Here is a 23,805-nt window from a genome sequence, read left to right as displayed (position 1 = left end):
TGTTCCTGCTGCTTGTCTCGCCTCCCACTGCCCTGCTGGCAGCCTGTGGAAGCTACATATGGAAAGGTCCCAGCAGATGCTACGGCAGCATGGCTGGGGCTTCCCCCTCTGAATCTGGGTCAAGTGCAGTCTGGTTCTGAGAGAAGACGGTGAGGATGTTGGGAAAGTTGCTGCGTCTACTGGCTTCTCTACTCTTCCCGGAGACCCTGGTCACAGCCGCTCGACCTCCCGTGGTCACTGCTGCGGGTGTGGGCGTACTTTGGCTCCTTACACGCCACATCCAGGCCCTCCTCAAGCATCTCCCCTCCAACCTGCTCTCTCGGCCCACACGCTTCTCACCCACTGGCCTCCGCCCACCACCATCCACCCCACCCCACTGCCCACTTCCCAGCCGCCCCTGCCCCATCTGTTCCCCCAAGCCCCGCCTCTCAGACCTGATCCTCTCTGGAGGGAGCTGCCTCGGGGGACCAGGTATTGCCTAGAGCCTTTGAGAAATGCCCCTCCCGGGGCCTAGGGCAGCTCCATGCTTGCCTGCCTCTTCCTCAGACACTTCTGGAAGCAAAGTGCCTATCAGCAGCATTGCATCCTCTGGGGACCCCGGTGGGGAGTGTGGACTTGCCTTGGCCATCACCACTAAAGCAATGTGTCAGAACGCCGGACCTTCTTGTTATTAACGCTATGACCGTGCCTTGAATAAACAAGTCCTCCCAACCTCTGCTGGCCTGTGCCTCTGCATCTGAAGCAGCCCAGCGGGGCTTTCCCTCCATCCAGAAGGAGCCAGAGCTCCCTGAGGTGGCCAGGCTGGAGCACCACATCTTGCTTTGTGGCTTTGGCCCCTGGGGCCAGAGCTGCCACTCTGGGACCCTTGACCCCTGAGGCCTTCCCTGGCCCCTGTCCTCACAGGGGAAGGCCTGGCAAATGCTACCTCATCTGCTGGAGAAACAGGAAGTGAATCTGCCTCTTTCCACTGCGGATGCTCTGAGAGTCCCCTGAGCAGTAGGGGAGAACTTTCCGGTCCATGAGCTACCCAGGAAGCCACCAGGGCAGCCTTTCCTGGGCAGCAGAAGCCCTGGGGTGAGTGCTGGGCCCTGAGAGTGGGCCCCCGGCCAGATGAGCAGCCGGACTGGACAAGACGAAGACTTCAGGTAGGAGCCCCCAGGGAGCAGCATCAGCCTCCACCAGCAGCACGAGGGCAGGGGGAGGTCAGGGAGAGGCTGGGCATTAGGCGGGTATGTGGGGCTGTCACAGCAGGCCTGCACAGGAGAAGAAAACCCTCTAGCAAAGGGTAGTTATGTCTGCTGTCACACCTGTGGCAAGGTGGGTAAATTCCCTGCCCTGGGGGACGTGTGTACTGGCCCTTCCTCTAGCTAGCTCGCTGACCCTAGGCTGGTCACTTCATCCTGAAAGCAGGAGGACGGGAGGCTGACCACTCTGTCTCATTACTGAATAGAGCAGATTCAGCCGCAGGGACAGAGGGAACAGGGTGTGGAGGGGGGCCTCCTCCCCCGCCGCTCCCTGTGAGGACAGAGGCCATTCTCGGGGCACAGTGCCCACGGGATGCTCCTGAGCCCCCCTCGCTGGACCTTCTCCTCAAGCTTCCATAGTCCACCCATGGGCAAGGGCTCAAAGCCCCCCATGGTGTGAACCCGGGCAGGAGGCTAGGGCCCATCCCCTTGACCCCTCTCCCCTCAAAGCAATTATCTTCCAAGTCGAGTCCGATGAAATCCACAGGAGATGCTTCAGTGGAGAAAGGAGTAGGAAGACCACCCTGGCCGGGTGGGAGGGGCTAGGTCCTGCTGCCTGGGAATGGGGATCAGGGAGTTAAGGAGGCGGGGAGTGGGCAGATGGCCAAGAGGGAGGCCTGGTGCCAGGGAGGTCCAGGATGCCAGCTCCATGGGGCTCTGCCCAAGAGGGCATTGGTGCACCAGACTGAGTGCCAGGTTGGGCTCTGTGGGACTGGGGAGGAAGCAGAAGGGCCCTGGGCTCCAGGAGGCTGTGCCTGGAGGCCAAGCTTGGGGCAGCTCCCCGCCACCCTCCCAAAGCCGTCACTCGGGAAGCTCCATGCTGGCGGCTCTGGGTTTCTGAGCTCGCTCTGTGAAGGGCCCGGGGAAGCGTGGCGGAGCCTGGCTTATGGGAAGACAGTTCACAGGTGTTTTCAGCAGAGGCTGCTTTTTGAACATCTGAGGTCCCACCTTGACAACCAGCAGCCCAGCATCTCTGAAGCTTCAAGTGCTGGGTCTCTAGCCCAGCTGCAAATTGGAGTATCCTGGGAGATTTTAACATCCAGACCCCCTCCATGAACGAGCCAGAATTACTGGGGAGGGGCCCGGACATTTCTATTTTACGAAATCCCCCCGGTGACTCTGGTGTGTAGGAGGGTTGAGTGAGCAAGGCTCTCTTGGAGCCGGAAGGAACCATCCCAGCCTCACGGCCCTGGAACCAGGCAAGCTGCTCTCAGCACCTCACACTGCCTCTCACCTCGGGGAGGGGGTGGCCCTGTGGCTTGTGCGTAGTTACAAATCCATAGGCTGGGAAACCTCTCCTCCCTTCACTCTGCCTCCAGAGAGCTCAGAAGGCAGGTGCCCGGTAGGTAAAGATTAGGCCCAAACAAGCATTTTCCTTTGGGCTTACAAGCAGTTAATGCCTAGCGTGGGCACAACTTCTGTTGTAATCATCTTACTTTGCAGTAAGTACTACTGTTGGGCCAGAGAGACACACACACCAGCTTCAGGGGTCATTTCTGCCTGTCTGATCACCTGCAGCAATGGTTTGAAGGCTCTCCTCTTCTATCCAAACATAGAGCCCAAAGTGGCTTTCTTGACAGCCTTCCCATGTGGAATGCAATAGATTATAAGTACAGTAAACAAATTTACATAGTGGGAGGTCAGGACAGGTGCTTTGAAGAAAAAATAAAGCAGGATGGGGGGGCTTTCTAGAGATGGGGAGGTTGGGGGACGAGCTCTGTGGGAACGTGACATGAGACACGTGAGCCAGTGGAGGCTGCATGAAGCGAGTGGGGACTAAATGTGGGTCCGAGGACCAGCGAGGAGGCCAGAGTGGCCAGAGTGAGCGAGGGGAAGAGAGGAAGGAGGCGAGGTCTGAGGGGACCATGGGGCTCTATGGGCTAAGCTACTGGAGGGTTCTGAGCAGGGGAGAGACATGATCTCCTTACTAGCCACTGGGTGGGGACAAGACGGAAGCAGAAAGCCCCGCGGGGGACTCGAGGCCTCCAGGGGGCGACAGTACAGTGAAAGAGGAGACAGGTAGTGAAATTCGGAATAGGGCCTGGGATCCCTGGATAGATTCGATGGGGGGGTCTGAGAGAAAGCAAGGAGGTAAGGATGACTCCCAGTTCTTCAGCCTAAACAACTGGGTAAGCTGGTTTACCAAAGCAGAGAACGCTGGGAAGGAGCAGGTCTGGGAAAAAGACCAAGCGTTCCGTTTTGGTTGTGTTACGTCTGAGATGGTGCCTTGTGTGGACGTTGGGCAGGTGGCTGGATACAGAGTCTGGAGTAAGGGCAAGTTGGGCTGGAGGAGTAAACTCCAGAGTCATCAGCGTCCGGATGGTGTTGAAAGCATGGGACTGACTGCGACCTCTACAGACACAAGCGGAGGTCGGAGAGAGATGGGAAGGAGGATCTGCAAGGGAGACTGAAAAGGAGTGGCAGAGGGGAAGGAGGGAAACCAGGAAAGCCTGGTGTCCCGGAAGGCAAGGGAAGAAAGGGACTCAAAGGGGAAGGGGGACCCCAGCTCTAATCACACTTGACAACAAATACGGGGCAGAGAGGAATGAGCTCAAAGACGCCACCAAGAACCGTCATCCGAGTCAAATGCTGGACCTGCCACTGAACAAATAAGCAGGTTTCACCCACAGATCAATAGCCTGGGGGAGGAGGCGAGAGGCTGGTAGAGAACGGGAGGTTTAGGAGACGCAACCAGATACAGTGTGTGGCCCCTGATTGCATCTTGAATTGAACAAACCAGCTGCAGAAAGACATCTTTTAGATACCAGGGAAATTTGAATATGAACTGGGTGTTCTTAGGTGATGTTGAGGAGATAACTGTTCATCTTGGTAGGTATGTTGACAGCATGAGTTAAAAGGTTAAAAAAAAAAAATCAGCTAGAAATTCATATGGAAGACTTTACGAGCGAAAGAACATGATGTCTGGGATTAGCTTTGAAACTGTCCAGCAAAAGAAAAGGGCAGGGGGAGGTCTTGAGTTGCTTCACTGCTGATTCTGGGTGAAGGGTACATGGAGGTCTGTTAGGCTCTGATTTTTGTGTATGTTAACATGTCTCCATGCTAAAACGTTTAAAGATAGAAGAAGGGGTGATCAACACTTCCAGGTGCTGCTGAGCAGAAGAGGAAGATGAACACTGAGACACGGCCCCTGAGTTTGGCAGGATAGAGATTGTTGGTGACCTTGACGGTAAGATTGGTGGGTGGATGAAAGCCTGGTTGAAATGGGTTACCATCCTCGTACAGGAGTGAGGACGTGAGAACGGCGAGGAAAGACAACTCTTCTGAAGAGTTTTGCTATCAAAGGAAGTAAAGAAATAGGGTGGTAGCTGGAGAGGGAAGGGGGCGGTGAGGACGCGAGATACGGGCTGATGGAATGAGGAGAAGAGAGAGAGGATTCCAGGGTTGAGACCTGGAATGGAGGAGGAAGGAACTACCCGCCCTGCACGCACACACACACACACACACACACACACTCTCTCTCTCTCTCTCTCTCTCTCTCTCACACACACACACACACACACACACACACACGCACAAGTGGAAGAGAGGCCTTCAAGAGAGGTGAAAGCACCCATGCTTAGGATGGCTTAAGACACATCAGAGGAGGCTGTTTGGCCTCTCCAGAGGCAGGTCACCCCAGTCTCCTGGGTGGCTGTCAAACATTCAGGAGCCTTAGGCCAGGCTTGGCCACCAGATCCTGAGCTGCTGTTTGGTCACACAGCAGAGGAGGCCTCCTCACTGGAGCCTGTGTGGGCACAAGAAAAAGATACTTTTGATGCCCCAGTGGGAAAAGCACTCCTAACATGCTCCAGACCCAACATCTGCAGTCCCACAGCCTGGCAGGCCTGGCCCCCTGAGCTCAACAAAAATGAGGCCCCAGCTGGAGCTAGGGAGGCTCTGCTGGTGCCAGTGGCATTGGTCTGGGCTGAGAAAACCAGACCTCGGGGTGTGGGTAGCTGGCCTGGGTGCAGTCCCTCCAGCCACTCACAGCCCAGCTCCAGGACCCCACCCGTAGGAGGCCAGGAGCACGTGGCGGGTTAAGCCCAAGCCTGCTCGGAGGAAGCCCGCTCTTAAAGTCACTCGCTCCCCATGCCCCTGGCTATGTCTCTACCGTTGTCTGCATGCTCCTCATAACCACACACCCACACACACACTCACACTCACACCTGCTCTTCAACTCCAATGTGCACCCCGGGTTATCACGTTTAGTCTCCTTAAAAAGACCTCCCTGGGATTGGCACCTACCCCTGCCAAGAGGATCTAGAAACTTTCCTCAGAAACACTGCAAGATTTGGTGCTGCTGTCCTGGCACCTAATGCATTCGATCCCGGGCCTCACCTTGTCCACCAGCAGGTGGGCTCCCAGACCCCTGAGCAGTGAACTGCTTCAGACTCTGGACTAGTGTGGGTATATGTTGTAACAAACCAACCCCCAAATGCACAATGGCACAAACACAGTAGAAGTTTATGTCTCTTTCCTGTAAAATTCAAAATCGGTGAGCCCCTGCTCTACATGCTGGAGAAGTACTTGGACCCTGCAAGGCACTTCCGATTAGTGGGTGCTCTCCTCCAAGCAGTGATTCAGGGACCCAGCTCCTTCCACCTGTGACTCTGCCACGTTCAATGCGTGGCCCTCAAGGTCACTGTGAGGTCTGCATCAAGCTGGTGGAAGGATGACAGAGCACAGAGGGGCATGCAGGAGTTTGTGGGGACCAGGTCTGGAAGTGGTATACATGTCCACACATTCCATTGGCCAGAACTCAGTCACATGTCCCACCTAAATGCAAGGGACGCTGGGAAATGTAGTCCAGTTGTGTACCCTGCCAGTCAGTTTCCACCACAGACCCCTGGCTCCATCTCGGCCACTGGCTTCCCCACACCTTTTCCTACTTTTCCACCCACTCTGGCCTTGGCCCTGCTGAACCCATCCTCCCACCCTGTCCTACATCCACCGCCCTGCATCTTCATCTGGCCACAAGCCAACACCAAAGAAAACACCAGTCCCAGCGGGTCAGAGGGGCACACAAAATAGGTTTATTTCTCATAAGTTTATACAACCACAGCACACAGCAGAAGATAAAAGTGGAGACAGCTCGGGGCGAGGGCAGGGGGCCTCTCCTGCAGCTTTGTCTTCTATCCATCCAGCTAACTACAGGCACACAGCAGGTATTAAATACGGGGGTCTGTGGACCTGCCATCGGTATGGGCAGAGGCAGAAAGGCTGGTGAGGGAAATGAGACTCAGCGTCTGACGGGGTCCGGGGTGACCAAGAGCCGCTGGGAGTCAGGTCTCTTGGGAATGAAGCCCTCCTCCTTCCTTGCCCTTCCGCAGCCTCGCCCCACCCTGGCTGGCTGGCTGGTTCTTACAGATCGATAATAGGGGCGCTCCCACCAGACACTACAAAAGAAAAACTACTCTGTCGGGTGGCACGTGAGTGGGCAGATAAGCCCCATCACGGAGCCAGGTCTCCCTTCCTCAGCAGCTCTCCTGGCCCCCTGCTCCTGCTGCCCGTGATTCCACCATGAAGGCTGAAGCTATCCCACCTCTTTCCTTGTGAAAAGCAAACACCCCTGGGAGAGAAAAGCACTGAAGGCAGGCAAGCTGGGAAGCTGCCCGAAGCTCAGCCGCGCCACTGCCCCGCTTGGCCCAGGCTCGCCTGGGAAGGGAGGGTGACAGAAAAGCCCATTCCCTCAAACCCCATACCCTCTGGGTCCGTGCCACCTCTGCTACCAAAACGCTGCTCCTCCTCCTGGAAGCAGAGGGGAGGCTGCAGAGGAAAGAAGGCCGGCAGGGAGGAAGCTACTGGAAATTCAAGGAAATCCGAAGGCCCCTTTCTAAGGAAAAGCCACCCTGTCTGCAGTTGGGGGTGAGGGAGACTGAGACGCAGCCCTGCTCCATCACCTCGCTGGCATGGCCCAGGGGACAAGGACCATGATGCAGGGAGGCCTAAGGGAGCCTGGGCTACAATGGACACAGACCAACAGGTAGACACAGACCGTCAGGGGCCACCAGGTGGAGGCCGCTGGGCAGGACTGCCTCTTAATCGCCATCCCAGCCACGACTCATGGCCTGTACCACGGCTCCGTAGAGCTGGCTCCAGGCAGCCCGCATGGCTGGTGTGAAGGCAGGGCCCAGGCACTTCTCCAGCATGTAGAGCAGGGACTCACCCACCGTCTGCAGAGGCAAGGGGCACCTGTCATTCCCAAAGGCAGGAGGGCGTGCCCTCATTCCACAGGTGAGAAAACTGAGGCTTGGGGCTGGTAAGGACTCCTGGGCTTTTCTTCTCACCTGCACGGGGGTCCATGCTTCCTGAGCAGGATTCTGCCCCAGTCCTTGTGTACACCTTAAAGGTGAGGGTTTAAAGTGAACAAAGCATTTCACTCCACTCCCAGCCTCACAACCACCCCATGAGTGGAGCCGAGGCATTGCCTGGGACCTCCAGCTCAGACCAAGCAAAGTTATTGCCTCCAGGCCTGTTTCCTCCTCTGCAAGACAGCAGTCATGATGTTAAGAGTCCAGGCTCTGCAACCTGAGATGAACCTGAGTTCACTTTCTGACTCTACTACTTATGAGCTGTGTGACCTTGAGCAAGTTAGGTAACCTCTCTGAGCCTCAGATGCTTCATCAGTAAAACAGGGAATGTAAAACTTCCAACTCATCAGATTGTTGGGATGATTAAATGAGATCATCTATGAAAAGCTCTTAGCACAGCATCTACACACAGTAAGTCTTCAGCAATAATAACGGTTCTCATGTTTTATTAGTAATTATAAAATACAGTTTATTTATTCCACAAATATTTACTGAATATGCACTAAATACCAGATACCGTGCTAGTGCTGGGGATGGAGAAAATGACAAGACAAACTCAGTGCCTTCCTCAAGGTGCGTACGTCTGGCAAGGTGACTGTGTGGTAGGCTGTCAGGTCAGGGTCCCCAGTGAGCCACACCTCAAGGATTCACACCCTTGACACTGGGCTCATCCGTGTGACTGGCTTTGGCAAATGGGACATTAGCATGCAGAGGCTGGCTTGTCCTCTTGAAACACTCCCTCTCGAAACTCAGGTGCCACTCTGTAAAGAATCTCAGCTAGACTATTGAGCAATAAGAGGCCACACGGAGAGAGGTCCCAAAGGATGACAGGCCATCTTGGACATTCCAGCCCCAACTGAGCTCCCAGCTGAATGCAGTGCATGCGTGGCTCCAGCCACAGCACGTGGAACAGAAGAACCACTCAACTGAGCCCAGAGAAATCAGAAATCATTGTTTTAAGCCAGGCTGTTCTGGGATGGTTTCATACACAGCAATATAAAACTGAGCAGACCAGCTAATCCCACAGGCTCCTTCACTTCCTATGGTTCTGAGGGAAACCATACCAGAGAAGAAAAATTGGAGGCTCAGAGAGGTCAAGGCAGTGCCAGGGTCACACAGCAAGTACCTAACAATGCATGCCCCAGCCCCGGTCATCTGAGGGTATAGGCGTGGGAAGGATGAACAGGTGGACAGGAGAGGCCTGGGAGAGAGTGGTGGCCTCAGGCCAGTAGCTTTGGAGAGAGAAAGAGCCCCTTTACCCACCGAGAAGGAGCTGAGCTTCACACCCATTGCCCGGTGCTTCCTGCCCAGGCTGGCAAGGTACTCCTCCAGCGAGGACAGGTTCTCCACATTGGTCACCGCAGCATCGATCACGAGCATCACCTGCCAAGGCCAAGGTGGTGGTGAAAGAGAGACCAGAGCAACGCCCCATCCCCACTCACGACCATAATCCAGAACCTGGGGGTCCCAACCAGAAGGAAGAGAGGACCCTCAGTTTTCCAGTATCAGAGACGAAAGGCAGCCTGCGTCTGCATACAGTAGGCGCTCAACATATGGTGGCCAAACTACTAATGTTACACCATGGAGGAAGCTGCTCTCTTCTGAGGGGCTCAAAGCCCTAAACACACCTGCTGGACAGTGTTGTCCTCCTGGGACGAGGGGACACGGAGGCCCTGTGAGAGTCGCCAGCCTCTAAGAAAACCCCAGCTTGGTTTTCACAGGCAGATGGCCCCTGATGGATCAGCGCCAACACCACCTACAGGAGCCAGGGGACAAGGCCAAGGGCAAATGGCAGAGCTGGGAGCAGCTGGCTGAGAACAGGGTGGGGGAGGAGGCTGACTCGGGTGCCCCAAACTCTGCCCAGCTCAGCGCAAAGGGAAAGGGGCAGATGCCTCTGACAGGAGGGAGCAGAAGGAGGGGCTAAGACCAGGGCTGGGGCAGGAAACGAAGTAACTCTCCCGACTTCCTCGTTCTCTCCCAGGAAGGTGCTCCGCCCACCCCTCACCTTCCTGATGTGGTCCAGGAACTCAGGGGAAGAGAGGCAGTCCTCCGGGCTGGAGAACTGGCGGCAGTTGTACTGGAAGAGGGGCAGCAGGTCCGGCTCCAGGTCAAACAGCCTGTGGGTGGAGGCCCGGTGTCAGCCCTGGGGTGTTGCCCCTGCAGGCTCCATGGGCCCTGGCTGCCCAGCAGCAGGAGAGGGTGGGCAGAGCCTTGGCTGTGAACTATAGCACACCCTCCAACCTAGCACGCACCCCTTGGCCAGCTTTGCCGGTGCCCCTCTCTCACCTCTTCCACAACCTGGAAGTGGCATCCTGGAAAAAACAATGTGTCCCCAGGCCTCTCATACGACCTGGCATAGGGTAGCCCCTGCATAAACCATTGAGGGGTGTGGACTGGGACAGGAAGGGGTTCTCAAACAGGAAGCCTGGAGAAAAGAAAACCTCTCTCTCTACCTCTCCCTATCTCCCCCTCTCTCCCCACCCACCCCCCTCTCTGCCTCTATCCCTCTCCCTCCCTCCCATTCTTGGGTCAGAACCTCCCAATGTCATCATGCCCAAGAGGGCTTGGGCCAGCAATGATAATTATAGTATATAGAACCCCTTACACTTACTGAGAATTGAGTACTTTACACGTGGTTAACTCATGTATTCCTCACAATCCTAAGCAGTGGGTGTAACTGTTATCCCAAGTTTATAGAGGAGGAAACAGAAGCCCAGAGAGGTTAAGTAACTTGCCTAAGGTCACACAGCTTAGGAGTAGCAGAGCCACAGAGGGTGCCTGAGAAAACAGTGGGTTTGGGGAAAGCTGGGAGGCACAAGCAGAAGCTCTCAGCCACATCTGGGAAAGCCACTGGGGTTTTGTGTAACTGCAAATTTATTCCCTTTTTGTTTGGGGGAGGTTTTGCGAAAGCCTCTTCAGAAGTTCTGGGCTGGCTTAGGGAGCCAAGGCTCCTGAAAAACCATGGTGAGGTAGCATTGCCTCTTTGGTGATGGCAGAGGGGTTACCTAGACACCCTCAAGCTGCGGTTGAAGACTGGCCTCCCCTTCCCCTTTGGGGTCTGCACACTCCCTTACCCCTCTCTCTAGTGGTGAGAATTGGGCACCTGTCATCCCTTCCCTGGCAGTCCTCTGGTCCTAGCCCAGTCCTTTCCTCAGAAAGGCTTATTCTCCTGTTGCTGGAAGCTCACACTTCTGGGGCCCAGACCCTGTGCTCTGCAGGCCAGGCGCCCAGTACACCCTCCCCACACAAGCCCGCGGGACACCCCAGTCTACCCGTATGGGCAGAAGTGGGCACCCCTGCAGTCACCACCCAAGAAAAGACCACTCAGGAGGCACACAGCCAGGGAGGGGGTGCAGCGTGGGGACCGGAGGCCGCTGGCCCAAGTATAAGGAGGTCCGCCGGAGCGGACCCTGTCCGGCACCCAGAGAGCCCCATAGAGAGCGGGGCGTGCTGGCTCGCAAGACGGGCCACCGCCGCGGGAAGAGCAGCAGGGGCCGCGCCACCCGTCGCCCTGCGCCGCTCCTCTGGCGCACATCTGGAGGCGCCCCAGCGCCCCAGCAGCGGGCTAGTTTCCCTCCTCCGGCGCCAGCTCAGCCGCCTCGAACCCATTCCTGGCGAGGCACCCCAGTACCCGCACCCCGGGGGCGCTCGGGCCGCCCTCACCTGGCGAACAGGACGGTGCCGTGCTCCAGCGGGCTGCGGCTCACCTCCCGCCAGCTCTGCCGGATCAGCTCGGGTTCCGGGCGCTCCATGCTCGCCCGGGGACGCGGGGCGCTAGGCTGGGACCCTCGGGGCGCGGGCACCGTCACCGCACGTGCCGCGCCATCTCCGCGGCGACGCGGCCAGTCGGCACCTCCTACGGCCCCCGCGCCTCGGCCGGGCGGGGTCCTGCAACCGCTCCTTCCCCGCCCAGGTGGAGGAGCCCCCGCCGGGCCTGCCCCGCTGGCGCTTCCGGGGACCCCGGTCCGGCCGCTGCGCCCTGCACCCCACGGCTCCGAGAGCGCCCCGCCCCCCGCCGCCCGGGCTGGGGCGCTTTAAAGCAACCGCGCCCCCGCCCTCCTCTCGTCCTTACGGACGTGCATCTCTGGGCAACTGCCTCCGGCCGGGGATGACCCGGTGGCCTGGGAAACGACCGGGCTTCAGAGCTTTGCAGAAATCGTCGAGCCTCTTGGGACCTCAGTTTCTCATCTGGTGACACTCCCTAGTTAGGGCAAGGAGTTCAATTTGATCGTCTTAGGTAAGCTCTGCGAGAGCCACCTCTCCAAGAGCCCCACTCAAACACTGCCTGGAGGCATCTGATCCCTTGCTACAGGGTCCCCTTCCCTAGGCCCCAAGGTGGGCCAGAGGATGCCAGGGCGCCTACCTGTGTGACAAGGCAGAAGCCAGGGAACGGGGGGAGGAGGTCTGCCCCAGTTCTGGGTATGACTGAGGCACCCTGTGACATTTGGGGACCACCAGGACTCTCAGCTTTAGGGACAGGTCCAAGACCACAGCCATTTCCAGCCAGGCCTGGGTTTTCTTGAGAAATCTGTCAGCTGCCATCTTTAGAAATTTGTCAGCTCAGGTTCTAAACCCAGCTCTGCTTGGCCAGGGTGGGGTCTTGGATGCAGCAGCTGTGAGCATTCCACTACTTGGACATTAAGGGAGTTACGCTAGAACATTCTACTATTCAGCGATTTTTAATAGACTTTTGTAAATGTTTAGATAGAAGTACTATTTATTTCTTTAATTTGAAGTTCAGGATACAGGATCTCATGTTTGCCATTCAGGGTGTGAAGTCAATTAGACCTAAACCTCTTTCTTTTTTTTAAAATATAAATTTATTTATTTATTTTGGCTGCATTGGGTTTTCGTTGCTGCACACGGGCTTTCTGTAGTTGCGGCAAGCAGGGCCTACTCTTCGTTGCAGTGCATGGGCTTCTCACAACAGTGGCTTCTCTTGTTGCAGAGCATGGGATCTACGCGTGCAGGCTTCAGTAGTTGTGGCACGTGTGCTCAGTAGTTGTGGCTCGTGGGCTCTAGAGCGCAGGCTCAGTAGTTGTGGCGCACGGGCTTAGTTGCTCCACGGCATGTGGGATCTTCTCGGACCAGGGCTCGAACGCGTGTCCCCTGCACTGGCAGGCAGAGTCTTAACCACTGCGCCACTGGGGAAGTCCTAAACCTTTCTCTTTCAAGCATGAAAGTTCCTCAGGCCCCAGCCCAGTTCCAGTGGCCCAGGTTTTGAAGAGCAAGACCCTCATTTACCTTTCATTATGTCAAGTCTCTGAGCCTCTCTCCTCTCAGTCTGCCCACCTCTCTTTTTCCGTTTCCTAAGCTGTATGGAGGGGTTGGGAGAGAGGTCTCCAGGAGCCTCTCAGCCCGCCTCCGGTCCCTGGGTACAAGGTGAGTGTGCTGGGGCCTTGGGTCACGAACAGGCTGAGGCTCCGTGCCCAACCCTGTGCTAGGCCTGAAGTGTTGAATCTTTGCCTTCTAGAACTTCTCCTGCTGGTCCCCCGTCAGGACTGAGGGCCTCAGCAGAACTCCTCTTTCTTGCTCCCAGCCGAGCCTGGTGACCATCCCGCTGCTCTCCCTCTTCCGGGGACTCGAGAGTTTAGAGCTATTAGGAATTTAGCTAATAATATAGGAATATGACCCTATTCCTCTCTTCCCCATCCCTCCCCGCATCTCAGGGGGCTCTGGGCTGGAGCAGGGGAGCAGAGCTGTAAGGCAGCCTGGCTTGTGTCCTAAGGAGTCCAGGAGATCCCCAAGTGAGAACACAAAGGGCCTGGGGGCTGAAGGGAGAAGGCCGGGGTGCTCAGGGATTGGACTCCCAGGTTGGTGTCCCATGGCCCTGCAGCCAGGTCAGCAGGTCACAGGAGAAAACCACGTATATCTCTGGCGACCTTTACCTTTCAGTGCCCAGATGCCCAGTGCTCCAGGCCACCTGGCTTGTCTAAGGCTTCCCACGCCACCCAGTTTGCACTTCCTGCCAACAGTCTACACTCAGGACCCTCCCTGCCTGTTTTCTCCTTTGGGCAGGGTCTGGAGTCTGATAGATTAATGAGTTGATGGCCTTAGCTAGTAAGTGGTGAAGCCAGCACTCACTCTGCCTTTCTAGAGCCAGGAGGTAGGAGGAGAGAGCTGAGTGCACTCCAGTCTCCACTCCCCTTAGTGAAAAGGCCCAAGAACCTGGCTGGGTCTAAGCAGTCAGCGTGGTGTTTTCCAGCCAGGAGACAGAGGGTCTGACTCCACATTTGAGGGGCTGGGGGAAAGTCACCGGAGCTCCCCTCCCTGGCATCTGGCCACAACTTGGGCAGGAGGTTCTAATCGAGGAGAGGGTTCAAGTGCTGTTCTAGAGCCAGTGCTGTCACTGAGGCCGACTTACCACCAACAGTAAAGGGTTAGCCTTTATTGGGCATCCATGTCCAGACACTGTGCAAGGGACTTTGCATCATTCTCATAATAACTTTTTTCATTCTCATAATAACTCTGCGAAGTAGACCCTATTTATTATAGCCTGTTTTACTGTTGAGGAAATGGAGGCAATGAAGCTAAGTAACTGGCCCGAGGTCACGTAGCTAATCAGTGGTAGGGCCAGGATTTGACCTCTGGACTGACCCTGGCCCCTCCAGTGGGCCTCCGTGCTCCACTGCCTTCCTCACTCTAACGGACTGTGCCCAAGAGCTGTGCCCAAAGTTCAGACCAAGCCCGGATCACTGGGTCTGGGTCAAAGGTGTGTCAGAGCTGGCTCTCAGATGGCTTGTGACAGCCAACTGAGCTCACCTTTCCGGCTTCTCATTCAGGAACATCAGGCTGGTAGCCTGAAAGAGGCCATGGTGGAGTATATACACCATGAAAATTGGCATATACTACAAATCAGGGTCTGGGTGCACCAGGAAACACTGGGCCCTGGATGAGCTATCAATGCTTTAGGCAGAAGGTACAAAGGAACGTGCTGATCTAAGCCTTTTCCGCAGGGGATCCAGGTTGTCCTGGGCAGGCGCTCCTAGTCCCAGGACCAGGCTGGAGAAGCAGAAAAAGCCCAACTCGGCACCCAGTCCTGGCTCTGCTATTTACTAACCAGGCAATTAACTGAATCTCTCCTGGGTGCAATGGGGACAAAAACGGCACGGACTTCACTGGGCCTTTATGAGGATTCAGTGTCACAGACGCATCATGAGCTGGTAAACTAAGCTGTGCGTCAAGCAGCATCTGGTCCTTCTCTAACCTTCCTGTCCGTGGCAGTTCTGTCTCCTGAGGATCTGCACGATCCCCTCTCCACCTCCAGCTACTCTCGGTCCTAAGAAGGAGGTTGGTCAGACAGCCCAGAAGATCCCCAGTTTCACAGTGCAACGGACTCCTCTCCTCCCTCAGCTTCTGTCTAAAACATGTCAGCTCTTACCTCCTTTGGACCCTTAACATGACTCCTGATAACAGGTGACCCCTGTCAAGACGGGGGCCTCTAGGACTTCCCTGGCGGTCCAGTGGCTAGGACTCCGTGCTTCCAATGCAGGGGGCACGGGTTTGATCCCTGGTCAGGGAACTAAGATCCCGCAGGCCGCATGGTGCGGCCAAAAACCAACCAAACAAAAAAACCAAACCAAAATAAAACAAAACAAAAAAGATGGGGGCCTCTTTGTAAGCAGAATGGACATTGCTGCTACCATGCTGGGCCACTCAGCTGTCTCAGAAGTGGACAACCGTTACTCTCTCTCATTCCTTTCTATACTTGTGTGAGGAGGTTAAAAGAGAAAAAGGTCCAGCTTCCTACTTATTTTAGAATAAGTTTAAATAAATCACAATAACAACCAACATTACTCAAGTAACCTTATCCATGAGAGGGCCTAAATGTTCCCTGGTGTAATCAGGCTCGCCTGCCTAGCCCAGGGCCTCTGCTGGAATTAGAATGGCCTTAGACTCCAGACACAATGGAATGGTTCCTGCACTCAAAACATTCTTCTCTTCTTTCTGGGAGCCAGAGGGCAAGTCAGGTTCAATTAAGTACAACAAGAACAACATGGCGTTCAAAATAAGCGCTATTTATTACAAAAGTAAACGGCCTCTGATTATCTGTGGAAAGTTTTTTTTAATATAAAATGTGGTTCAAGAAGCCGGCTGGAGGTTGAGCTAACAAACGTCTCCTTCCTCCGCCAGCAAGTCTGTGGGGCGTGTCACATTCTGCCTGCTCCTGGGGGCTGGAGCCCATATTCAGAGCACCACCATGACAGCCCCGCTCCTCAGCATCTGCCAACAACAGAACCTGAGTACCTGAAGCTGCATCAACCCATGCGGCCTTGTCCCCAGAGAAGTGTCTGCCAGTCTGGGCAAGGAAGAAGAGGAGGGAGTGGGCGGACAGTTCTTCTGCATCTTTGGAAAGCAGTGTAAGAGACAAAGGAAACTTTTGTCCCCAGTGTGGCCAAATTAGGAGGGAGGGATGGGCAGGAAGCCGGCTGAGCTTTCTCCTTCCTCACCCTCACTCAGAGTGGCTGCCTTCAGAGCACCTCCCTTCCAACAAGTTCCTATTAGGAAATAAGGCACAAGGGAACATCAGCCACCTTCCGGTTGTCATCGTGGGGCTGTTGTTCTTTGCTAAGAGCCAAGCACAGGTTCCTGGATTCCACCTCCAGGAGAGTCCACCAAGATGGCTGCCCCCACCCAGCTCAGAAGAAATGAAATTGGCCTGGGGGAGAGAAAGGGAGAAGCGGAGGAGGAGGGGAGAGCGGGAGGTTCTCCATCCCAGTTCTCCTTCCCTTCTAGAAATTCAATTAAGCAAGCAGCCCAGACTCAGCACCCGGCAGCGCTTCCTGCTGGGGGAAGTCAAAAGGGCTGCAGCCCTGGGAAAGGGAGGTCATCAGGCCCCAGATCTAATTAACGAAACTGCCTTGCTTTTGACATTGCTGCATTTCCTCTATTAACTTTAATGATGGTTGGTCTGAACGTCCGAGCATGGCCAGAAGCTTCCCTCCCCACCACCCAGTACGTAGCGCAGCCTGTCCTTGGGACCAATTTCCAGTCTCCGTGGCAACCGCCTAGCAAAGATGCTCTAAAGAGCTCTGACCCTGTCAGAGCTGGTGGGGGCTACAGAGGAGGGAAGATGGAGGGTGGCAGAGATGCATCATTAAACCTTGAAGCATGACAGTTCTCTGAGACAAAATAATATTTTGTCATGCACTGGGTGGATGGAGGACGGCTGAAGGACTGGCCTTGGGTTTGTTCAGTGCTAACCCAAGGGTTTTCTTTATCTCTTTCATATGGGGAAGAAGTAAAAGGAACAGCTCTGAGCTTCCTGCTTGGGCTTCAGAGTGGTAGAGAGGAGAAGCTCCAAGGCATTTCTAGGTGCTCTGGGTCTTTGGGGAAAAAGAGATTGGTGAGACAGTGACACAGAGCAAGGGAAATGAAATGAAGTGAAAGGGAGGGGGGCTGTCAGCAGGGGAGGACTAGAGAAGTAAAACTGGGGAAAGCTTAGTGAGTGACAGGAACACCAGCCCGGAAAGGCCAAGGCAGCCCACACCCCGACGCCCTGCTGGGACCCCAGCCCAGCACCACACACATCCCTGCGCTGCCACACATCCACCTCAGCTGCTAAGAGAGGGGCCCCAAAGGCTCTCCCTGCAATCAGGAGAATGCATCGGGCCCACCCTCACAGTCAGGCTGGACGCAGAGGATAAGGGATGGGCAGCCAGAAATCACCTCTGGCTCACAGGGCCTGAGAACACACAGTAGCCAAGGACAGGGTGCCACCCCTCCCACCAACCTCGTGACGTGACGTTCTCAGACAGCGAGGAACCGAGGGCTGAGGAGGGCCAACAGGGCTGGTGAGTCCTCAGCTGCCTCGCTCTGGGGCCCAGTCCTCTGCGCACATCGCAGGCAGAAGTCCAGCCGCCTGCGGCCACGGAGGAGACTTTCCGGCAGCAGCCACGTGGGGAAGCAGCTGGGAGGCGGGCCCTCCAGCTCAGGGGCCTCAGCTGTATTCGCTTATTTGTGGGAAGGAGGGCAGCACAGCCGTGACGATACCATCTGCTCTGCCCTTGGTGACATCCCAAGGTGGGGTCAGTGCTTTCAGTCTTCTTGGAGGTCTGAGAATTTTTGATGAAACTTACAAACCAAATCCAGTGTGAAAAAACCCCCAGAGAATACTACTGTAGCCCTGGACTTCTTAGAGTTTATGACACTCAGCTGTCCACAGTCACGGTCTAGCTTCCGCAGGTATACGGACACACGCACCCTCACACGCACACTCCCCCACACGCTCACACCCACCCTCTTGCACACTCATCCCTCCTCATGCTGCAGACTTGGGGAAACGGGCCTGAGAGATGTGTCGCCTGTTGCTGAGCCAGCCCCAGCGGAGGAATGGCTGTGGTTAGAGCAGAGCCATGGCCCTCTCTAGTGGCTTACACTCCGGGTATGCTCCCAGGGCATGGTCCTGGCAGGTGGCAGAATTCCGCGGGCTCCTCAGGCAGCTTCCTCCACAGCTGGGAGGGTCCAGGGACTGGCTCCACAGCTGGCTGTCCCCAGGAAGTTCCTGGACCCAGGCTGGAGTCCTTGCAGTGGCCTCAAAAGTCCCATGATTCCAGCCACCTTAGTCCTGCCATTGGACTTCGGGGGTCCTGGGCTAGCGGACCAACCATCCCATACGCCAGAGGATGGAAGAGGTAGAAGCTGAGGGAGAGAACCCAGGGGGAGGCAGTGGGCGCCCTGCCGCCTCAGTGGAGCGAGGTGCCCTGCAGACCCATGAGATTCAGCTCCTCCTGCCAGGGCTCATCGGACCCTCTCTACCTACAAGACCCACCCCTCTTGGTTACCATGTCTGCGTGAGTTTGCCACCTGGCCTACCAGAGGCTGTGAACTTGGAAGAGGCTGGCTTAATGCCAGTGAGGGAAAGGGCTCTTCCCAAGAGGCCCAGGAGACAGAGAAGCCCAGGGTCTGGTCATGGACTGTCTGGCCCAGACCTTTTGTTAAAATGTGGAAATGCTCCCGGGCCTCAGGCCCCCGATTCCCTGCTCAGGCTTTTATGTTGCCCCGCCGCCCCTAAAGGCCAGTGATTCTCAGCGCGGATCTGTGAGGCCTGCGAGGTGGGGAAGAGGGCGGCTTACCAAACGACACCCCCTCCTAGTCATTCTGAGCCGCACCACAGCCCGGGCGCCCCTCCACCACCCGCTCCCTCACCCCACTGAGAGCTGTTCTGGCTGGGAGCCACGTGACTAAAGAGGGGCGCCCTCCCACGTGAGCCGGAGTGGTCCATAAGCTGGGAGCCACTGGCAAGAGGAAAGAATGCAGAGAGGTAGCCCGTGCTTCGCCCATCTGGCTGCACATTCGGGTCACGTGGGGAGCTTTAAAAACTGTGGCTGGACCACAGGATCCAAACTGAGCTCAACTGAATCAGAACCTCTGGAGATGGAGCCGGATACCAGTGTGCTTCAAAAGCATGCCAGGGGGTCCTAAAACGCACCTGGGACCGAGGCCTCGGTGCTGGGGGGCAGCAATGCAAGGTGCAGGGGGTGCTCACCTGTATGCAATTCCCAGGAGCAGGCTCAGGATTCCCAGCGTGTGTACGTGCCCAGCCAGAGAAAAGGAGGCCAGGCTCCAGGCACAGAGCCGCAGGAGTGTGTCCCACAGAAGGCCTATGGAAGGAAGAGAAACCTCGCACCGGTCTGGCAGAGGATGCCTTCTGGGGAGGCAGCAGACGGAGCCCCCCAGGTCAGGGAAGCAGAGGGCTCCCCCCAGCGCAGGCGCTCCATGGTGGCCTCCTCCCCGGCCCCGCCCTCATTCCCCAGGCCCAGGAGGGCAGCGCTGACCTGTCAGCATGCTGGAGAAGAGCATGGCGGGGAAGTAGTGGTGGAAGTAGAGGATCCGGCCCATCAGGAAGAACGGGAAGTAATGCATCATCCAGCCCAGCAGGAGCTGCCCGCCTCCTTGCAGCAGGACCTGGGACAGCCCTGGGCCCCAAGCAGCACAGCCCAGTCAGCCGACAGGGAGGGGGCAGAGAGCCTGGTCTAGCCCAGCTCTGCCCCTTCCTTGCTGTGTGACTTGCATAAGCCTTCCTTCCCTCCTCTGCCCAAGCTGAACAATCCTACAGCAGCTGGCAGGAGAGGAGCAACTGCTTGCTACCCGGCCCAGGGAGGCCTCGGCACCCACGGCAGGGGCACCAAACCCCAGCAGCAGGCAGCCTGGCCTCCAGCTCCAGCTCCCATATCTCTGCTGTCATGCAGGTCTTTGCAGCAGCAGACGGGGCGGAGGTGCGGGCAGAGGTAAGGACGGAGGTGGGAGAGGGGGCGGTCGGGGACTATGTCTGTTCAGACGCGGAGCTGCAGAGGCAGAGAGAGCCTGTGTGAATGTCTCAGATGCTGTGGCCCACGGCCTGGGGGCTGCTCTCTACGTGACTAGAGGACAGGGCCATGGGACGAGGAAGGAGCAGAAGAGAAAAGGTGGGAAGCTCTGCATAGAGCATAGAGGTCAAAAGTGAAGGCTGTGAACTCAGTCCGCTTGGGTGTGAACCTCAGCTCTATCCCTTTTACTGGGACAAGTTTCCTAACCTCTTTGTGCCTTGATTTCCTAATCCATAAAGCAGGAGTAATAAACGCTACTTTATAGGGTTGTTGGGAGGATGTAGTGTTTAACACAGCACTGGGCTTTTGGTGACTGAGTTCCAAAAAGCAAAAGAGGAGGGAAGAAGGGGAGGGAAAGGCAAAGGAAGGGCCATCAGCAGGCGGGCCCTCCCCGAGTGCAGGCGCCCTCCTGACTGCTAGGTGGGAGGGCAGGGGAGCCCAGGGACCTGACCTTCAACCTCGGCGGGCAGACGTGCCCCTCTCTGCAGAGCCACAGCAAAGATGCTCCCTGAGAGCAGGTAGAGGGCGATGCTCAGCAGATTCAGCCACCAAACCACCTGCAGGGAAGCGAGAACAGGAGGGTGAGAGAAAGCAGCAGCTCTCCACGGGCACAGCTCAGGGCCCAAAGCGCGGTGCGCGGGCACTCACCGGGTTGCCGAGCAGATACACTCGGAAGTCGGTGTCATTGATCCCTGAGAAGCGCAGGCCCTGTGGAGCAGAGGACACGCTGCTGGCCCAGAGCTCAGCTCCTCCCAGCCGCACGAGTTCCAGGAGGAGGAAGACGGGTCACCCTTCGTAGACAGGGAGCCCTGACGGGAGGCTCGGAGTGGGCGCCTTCTACGGGAGCTCCCTGGGAAGGCTGATCCGAATCGGGGCAGAAGACAGAGCCCGCCTCTGGCCACCCCGAGCCATGCGAGGCCGCGCCCTGCGCCCCCAGCGCACCCCACATCCACCAAATCTCAACGTCCTCTTTCTTGCCTCGGGCCCTACCTGATAGTTGATAGGCCAGTGCCAGGGTTTGGACGTGAACTCGTTGTCTTTGGGTTTGAGGCCATTGTTCCCCTGCAGGAAAGTGGCAAAGAAAAGCTAGTCAAAGCAGAGCTCTAGAAGGCCGACAGGAACGTGAGGGATGGGGATCTGATGTGTGGCCAGGTGTCAAGAGAAACCCTCTCTCCTCTCCCCTCCCCTTCCCTTGCAGGGAAGAATCAGGTGCTCATTCTCAGTCACTGCCCACCTGCTTACAAAAACTGACTTACTTTTCCCAACAAGCAAGCCTCCATGTCCCAGCAAAGACAGTCCATTCAGACCCTCTCTGCTCGAGAGAAAGAGGAATGAGAGACTTGTTTCCCAGAGGCACAAAATACATATCCGTCTCCAGGCCAAGGATAAGGTGTCAAGAGGATGCGGTGGGGCATAGAAAATCAGGGCTGACTCACTTGTTCCCTTGGAAGGCCAATCTCAAACACAAACCCAGAAACTCTAAGTTCCTGGACTTTGAAAAAGTTACTTTAGCCTAATGTTTCTCAGTGTTTCTTCCCATTATTGCCTGCCCCCCCTCAACCTTTTTAAGACATCTATTCCCTAAACACTCCCCCACCATGACATTTTAAAGAAATTTTTATTGAGGTATAATTGATATATAACATATTAGTTTCAGATATACAACATAATGATTTAATATTTGTATATATTGCAAAACAATCACCACAATAAGTCCCCTCATGACACTTTAATACCATAGCTATTCTGTATATCTGTTTACATAATGCAGGAACACCTGTGCTTTATACATTAAAAAGTTAAGGGCTTTTTTTTCTTTTTCCCACCCTCCAAGAATACATTTTGCCCCCTGGGAGCGATAGCGCTCTGGTTGAGAATGCACACTTTAGCCTGAAGGACCCAGACACAGCCCATTTAGTCCAACAGCCAAGAATACCCAACAACCTGCCTCTAAATGGCAAAATCAGGCCTTTGCTGAAACGAGAAGGAAAAGGGGCAGGATCCTGGATCCTACCCAGCAGGATGGCGTCAGCCTCATCATCAGGACAGACCGAGAAGTCATTCCCGAGAAGAAAAGTGAGGTGCTAGGAGTTAGGCTGGGGTTTCTCCACCTCGGCACTATTGACATTTGGGGCTGGAGAAGTCTCTGGTGTGGGTTGGCCTGTGCCATGTAGGGTGTTTAGCATCCCTGGCCTCTACTCACTAGATGCCAGAAGCATTCCTAGCCCTCCATGACGCCAGCCAAAAATGTCTCCAGTCATTGTTAAATATCCCCTCAGAGACAAAAATCGCCCTCTGTTGAGAACCACTGGCCTAGCCCAAGAAAGATCCAGGTCTGGTTCAGTGAACCAGAACCCAGTGCCTTACTAACCCAACTCCTTGAGGTCTTGAGAATCATTTGCAGGCCTCCCTACAGTGGTTGGATTGGTCCTCCAGGGTTAAAAGAGCCAGTGGGGTGTCACGCCCAAAGGGGTCAGCTGCACAGCCCCTGAACCATCATGGCCATCTGAAGGGCCTTGGAATGAAGAATGAATCATTCTGGACCCCAGAGCAGCTGCTGAGGGCAATCAATTCCTTCAACCAGTCCAGTCCAGTCCCAAACCCAGGCACTCCAGCCAGAGCTATACCAAGCCAAGGGCATCCTACACATTAAACTCTTAAGAAATCCAGCTCCTTTAGTAAACCAAGAAACAGAAGGAAGGAAAATCTGTAACCATTATAGGCATGTGTATCTGCACATTGTTCTCTGTGCTTAACGCCTAGTGGGCTTATTCCAGCTAACCTCAGCAGGCTGGGCAGCCTTCTCCGCCCAGGCCTTAGGCCCTCTGCTCAGATAGCAGAAGCCCTGTCCCCTGCAGTTTCTATAGTCCAGACAATTTTGATCTCTCTCCCCATCCTGACTCTACATCAGTTGAATAAGAAAGGTTCCTTAGGTCCCTTTTCTTCTTTGACTCTACCTCTCAGATAATGAAAGAAAAAACGAGACTATTTATTTAGACTTAGTCTTAAAATTCTACCCGGATCTAAAATGATATTTTGACCGACAGGCACATATCCAAAAGAACTATGTCATCAGGCCAGAGTGACAGCTACAGACAGAGAGTCAGAGAAGAAGGTACCCAGAGATTGCTTATTGTCAACTCATCACCTCCCAATGTGCAGAAATGACAAAATTTGAATTTTTAAATTTAATCTGTTGAAATAAGTCAACTATATTTACTGAGTACTGCTTACATAATCACTTCCAGGAAAGAACAATTGACAATGGCTCACCAGGGGAAAAATAACAACTGCTGCACCTCTCTGCAATCCTGCACAGATACACGAACCTGGCTTGAGATACCGTGATTCTTAAACATCGTTCCTGCAGAACACCGGTTTTCCAGAAGCCAAAGTAAAGAGGTTTCCCCCTCAACATCAAAACCGCATCAGGGTTTTTCCAATTCACAGAGGAAACTTTAAGCTACTAGGTAGAACTTTCTCAATTTAAAGATTTCTTCTCTCAATTGTTCTTAAACCTTTGATGTCAGCTGTCAGCTACTAACGATAGACAGTACAAACGACGAGTCTTTAAAACCTTAAAATGAATCAACCATGCCCCCTAAACAGTTTGTTTCTGTCTGGGAACCTGAGTGGGCTCTTGGTTGGGATTTTATGCTGCATATAAACAACACACTCAAATTAGCTGTTCATCCTAACTAATCCTAATTTCATATGATGGAATCACCTATCAGTGTCTCATGATTTTCAACCAAGGGCACTATGATTTTCAGGAGCTCTGCCACTTCAACAGATGTGAGACTCACTTAGAGGCAGAGGAGTGTAGTGGTAACTAGCACTGACTCTGAAGGCCTGGATCCACCTCTTACATTTAGCTGTGTGACCCTGGGCAAGTTCCTTAACCTCTGTGCCTCAATTCCCTCATCTGTAAACTGGGAACGA

At 55.2% G+C, this 23,805-nt stretch overlaps 2 protein-coding genes across 2 annotated transcripts in view; both read right to left on the bottom strand.

Annotated features, from left to right (window-relative positions):
- Positions 1 to 6,263: 6,263 nt before the first annotated feature.
- NGB (neuroglobin) lies at positions 6,264 to 11,555 on the bottom strand. The gene is made up of 4 exons (XM_060004137.1): positions 11,219 to 11,555; positions 9,561 to 9,672; positions 8,819 to 8,938; positions 6,264 to 7,417 (listed from the first exon to the last, which is right to left on the bottom strand). Exons 1-4 carry the CDS (start codon positions 11,305 to 11,307, stop codon positions 7,283 to 7,285), a joined length of 456 nt encoding a protein of 151 aa, XP_059860120.1. The 5' UTR covers positions 11,308 to 11,555; the 3' UTR covers positions 6,264 to 7,282.
- Positions 11,556 to 15,562: 4,007 nt separating this feature from the next.
- POMT2 (protein O-mannosyltransferase 2) overlaps positions 15,563 to 23,805 on the bottom strand; it is a 47,783-nt gene continuing 39,540 nt past the window's right edge. Inside the window, exons 16-21 of the mRNA XM_060004133.1 lie at positions 20,854 to 20,925; positions 20,512 to 20,571; positions 20,315 to 20,420; positions 19,333 to 19,473; positions 19,044 to 19,158; positions 15,563 to 18,196 (exon numbers count right to left, since the gene is read on the bottom strand). Coding sequence (XP_059860116.1) covers positions 18,091 to 18,196; positions 19,044 to 19,158; positions 19,333 to 19,473; positions 20,315 to 20,420; positions 20,512 to 20,571; positions 20,854 to 20,925 — 600 coding nt within the window. The 3' untranslated portion in view covers positions 15,563 to 18,090. The remainder of the gene's footprint in view (positions 18,197 to 19,043; positions 19,159 to 19,332; positions 19,474 to 20,314; positions 20,421 to 20,511; positions 20,572 to 20,853; positions 20,926 to 23,805) is intronic.

The sequence above is a fragment of the Delphinus delphis genome, chromosome 2 (genome assembly GCF_949987515.2).
Source record: "Delphinus delphis chromosome 2, mDelDel1.2, whole genome shotgun sequence".
NCBI lineage: Eukaryota > Metazoa > Chordata > Mammalia > Artiodactyla > Delphinidae > Delphinus > Delphinus delphis.
The sequence above is the reverse complement of the archived record's forward strand: the minus strand, read 5'-3'. Positions and strand labels throughout refer to the sequence as shown.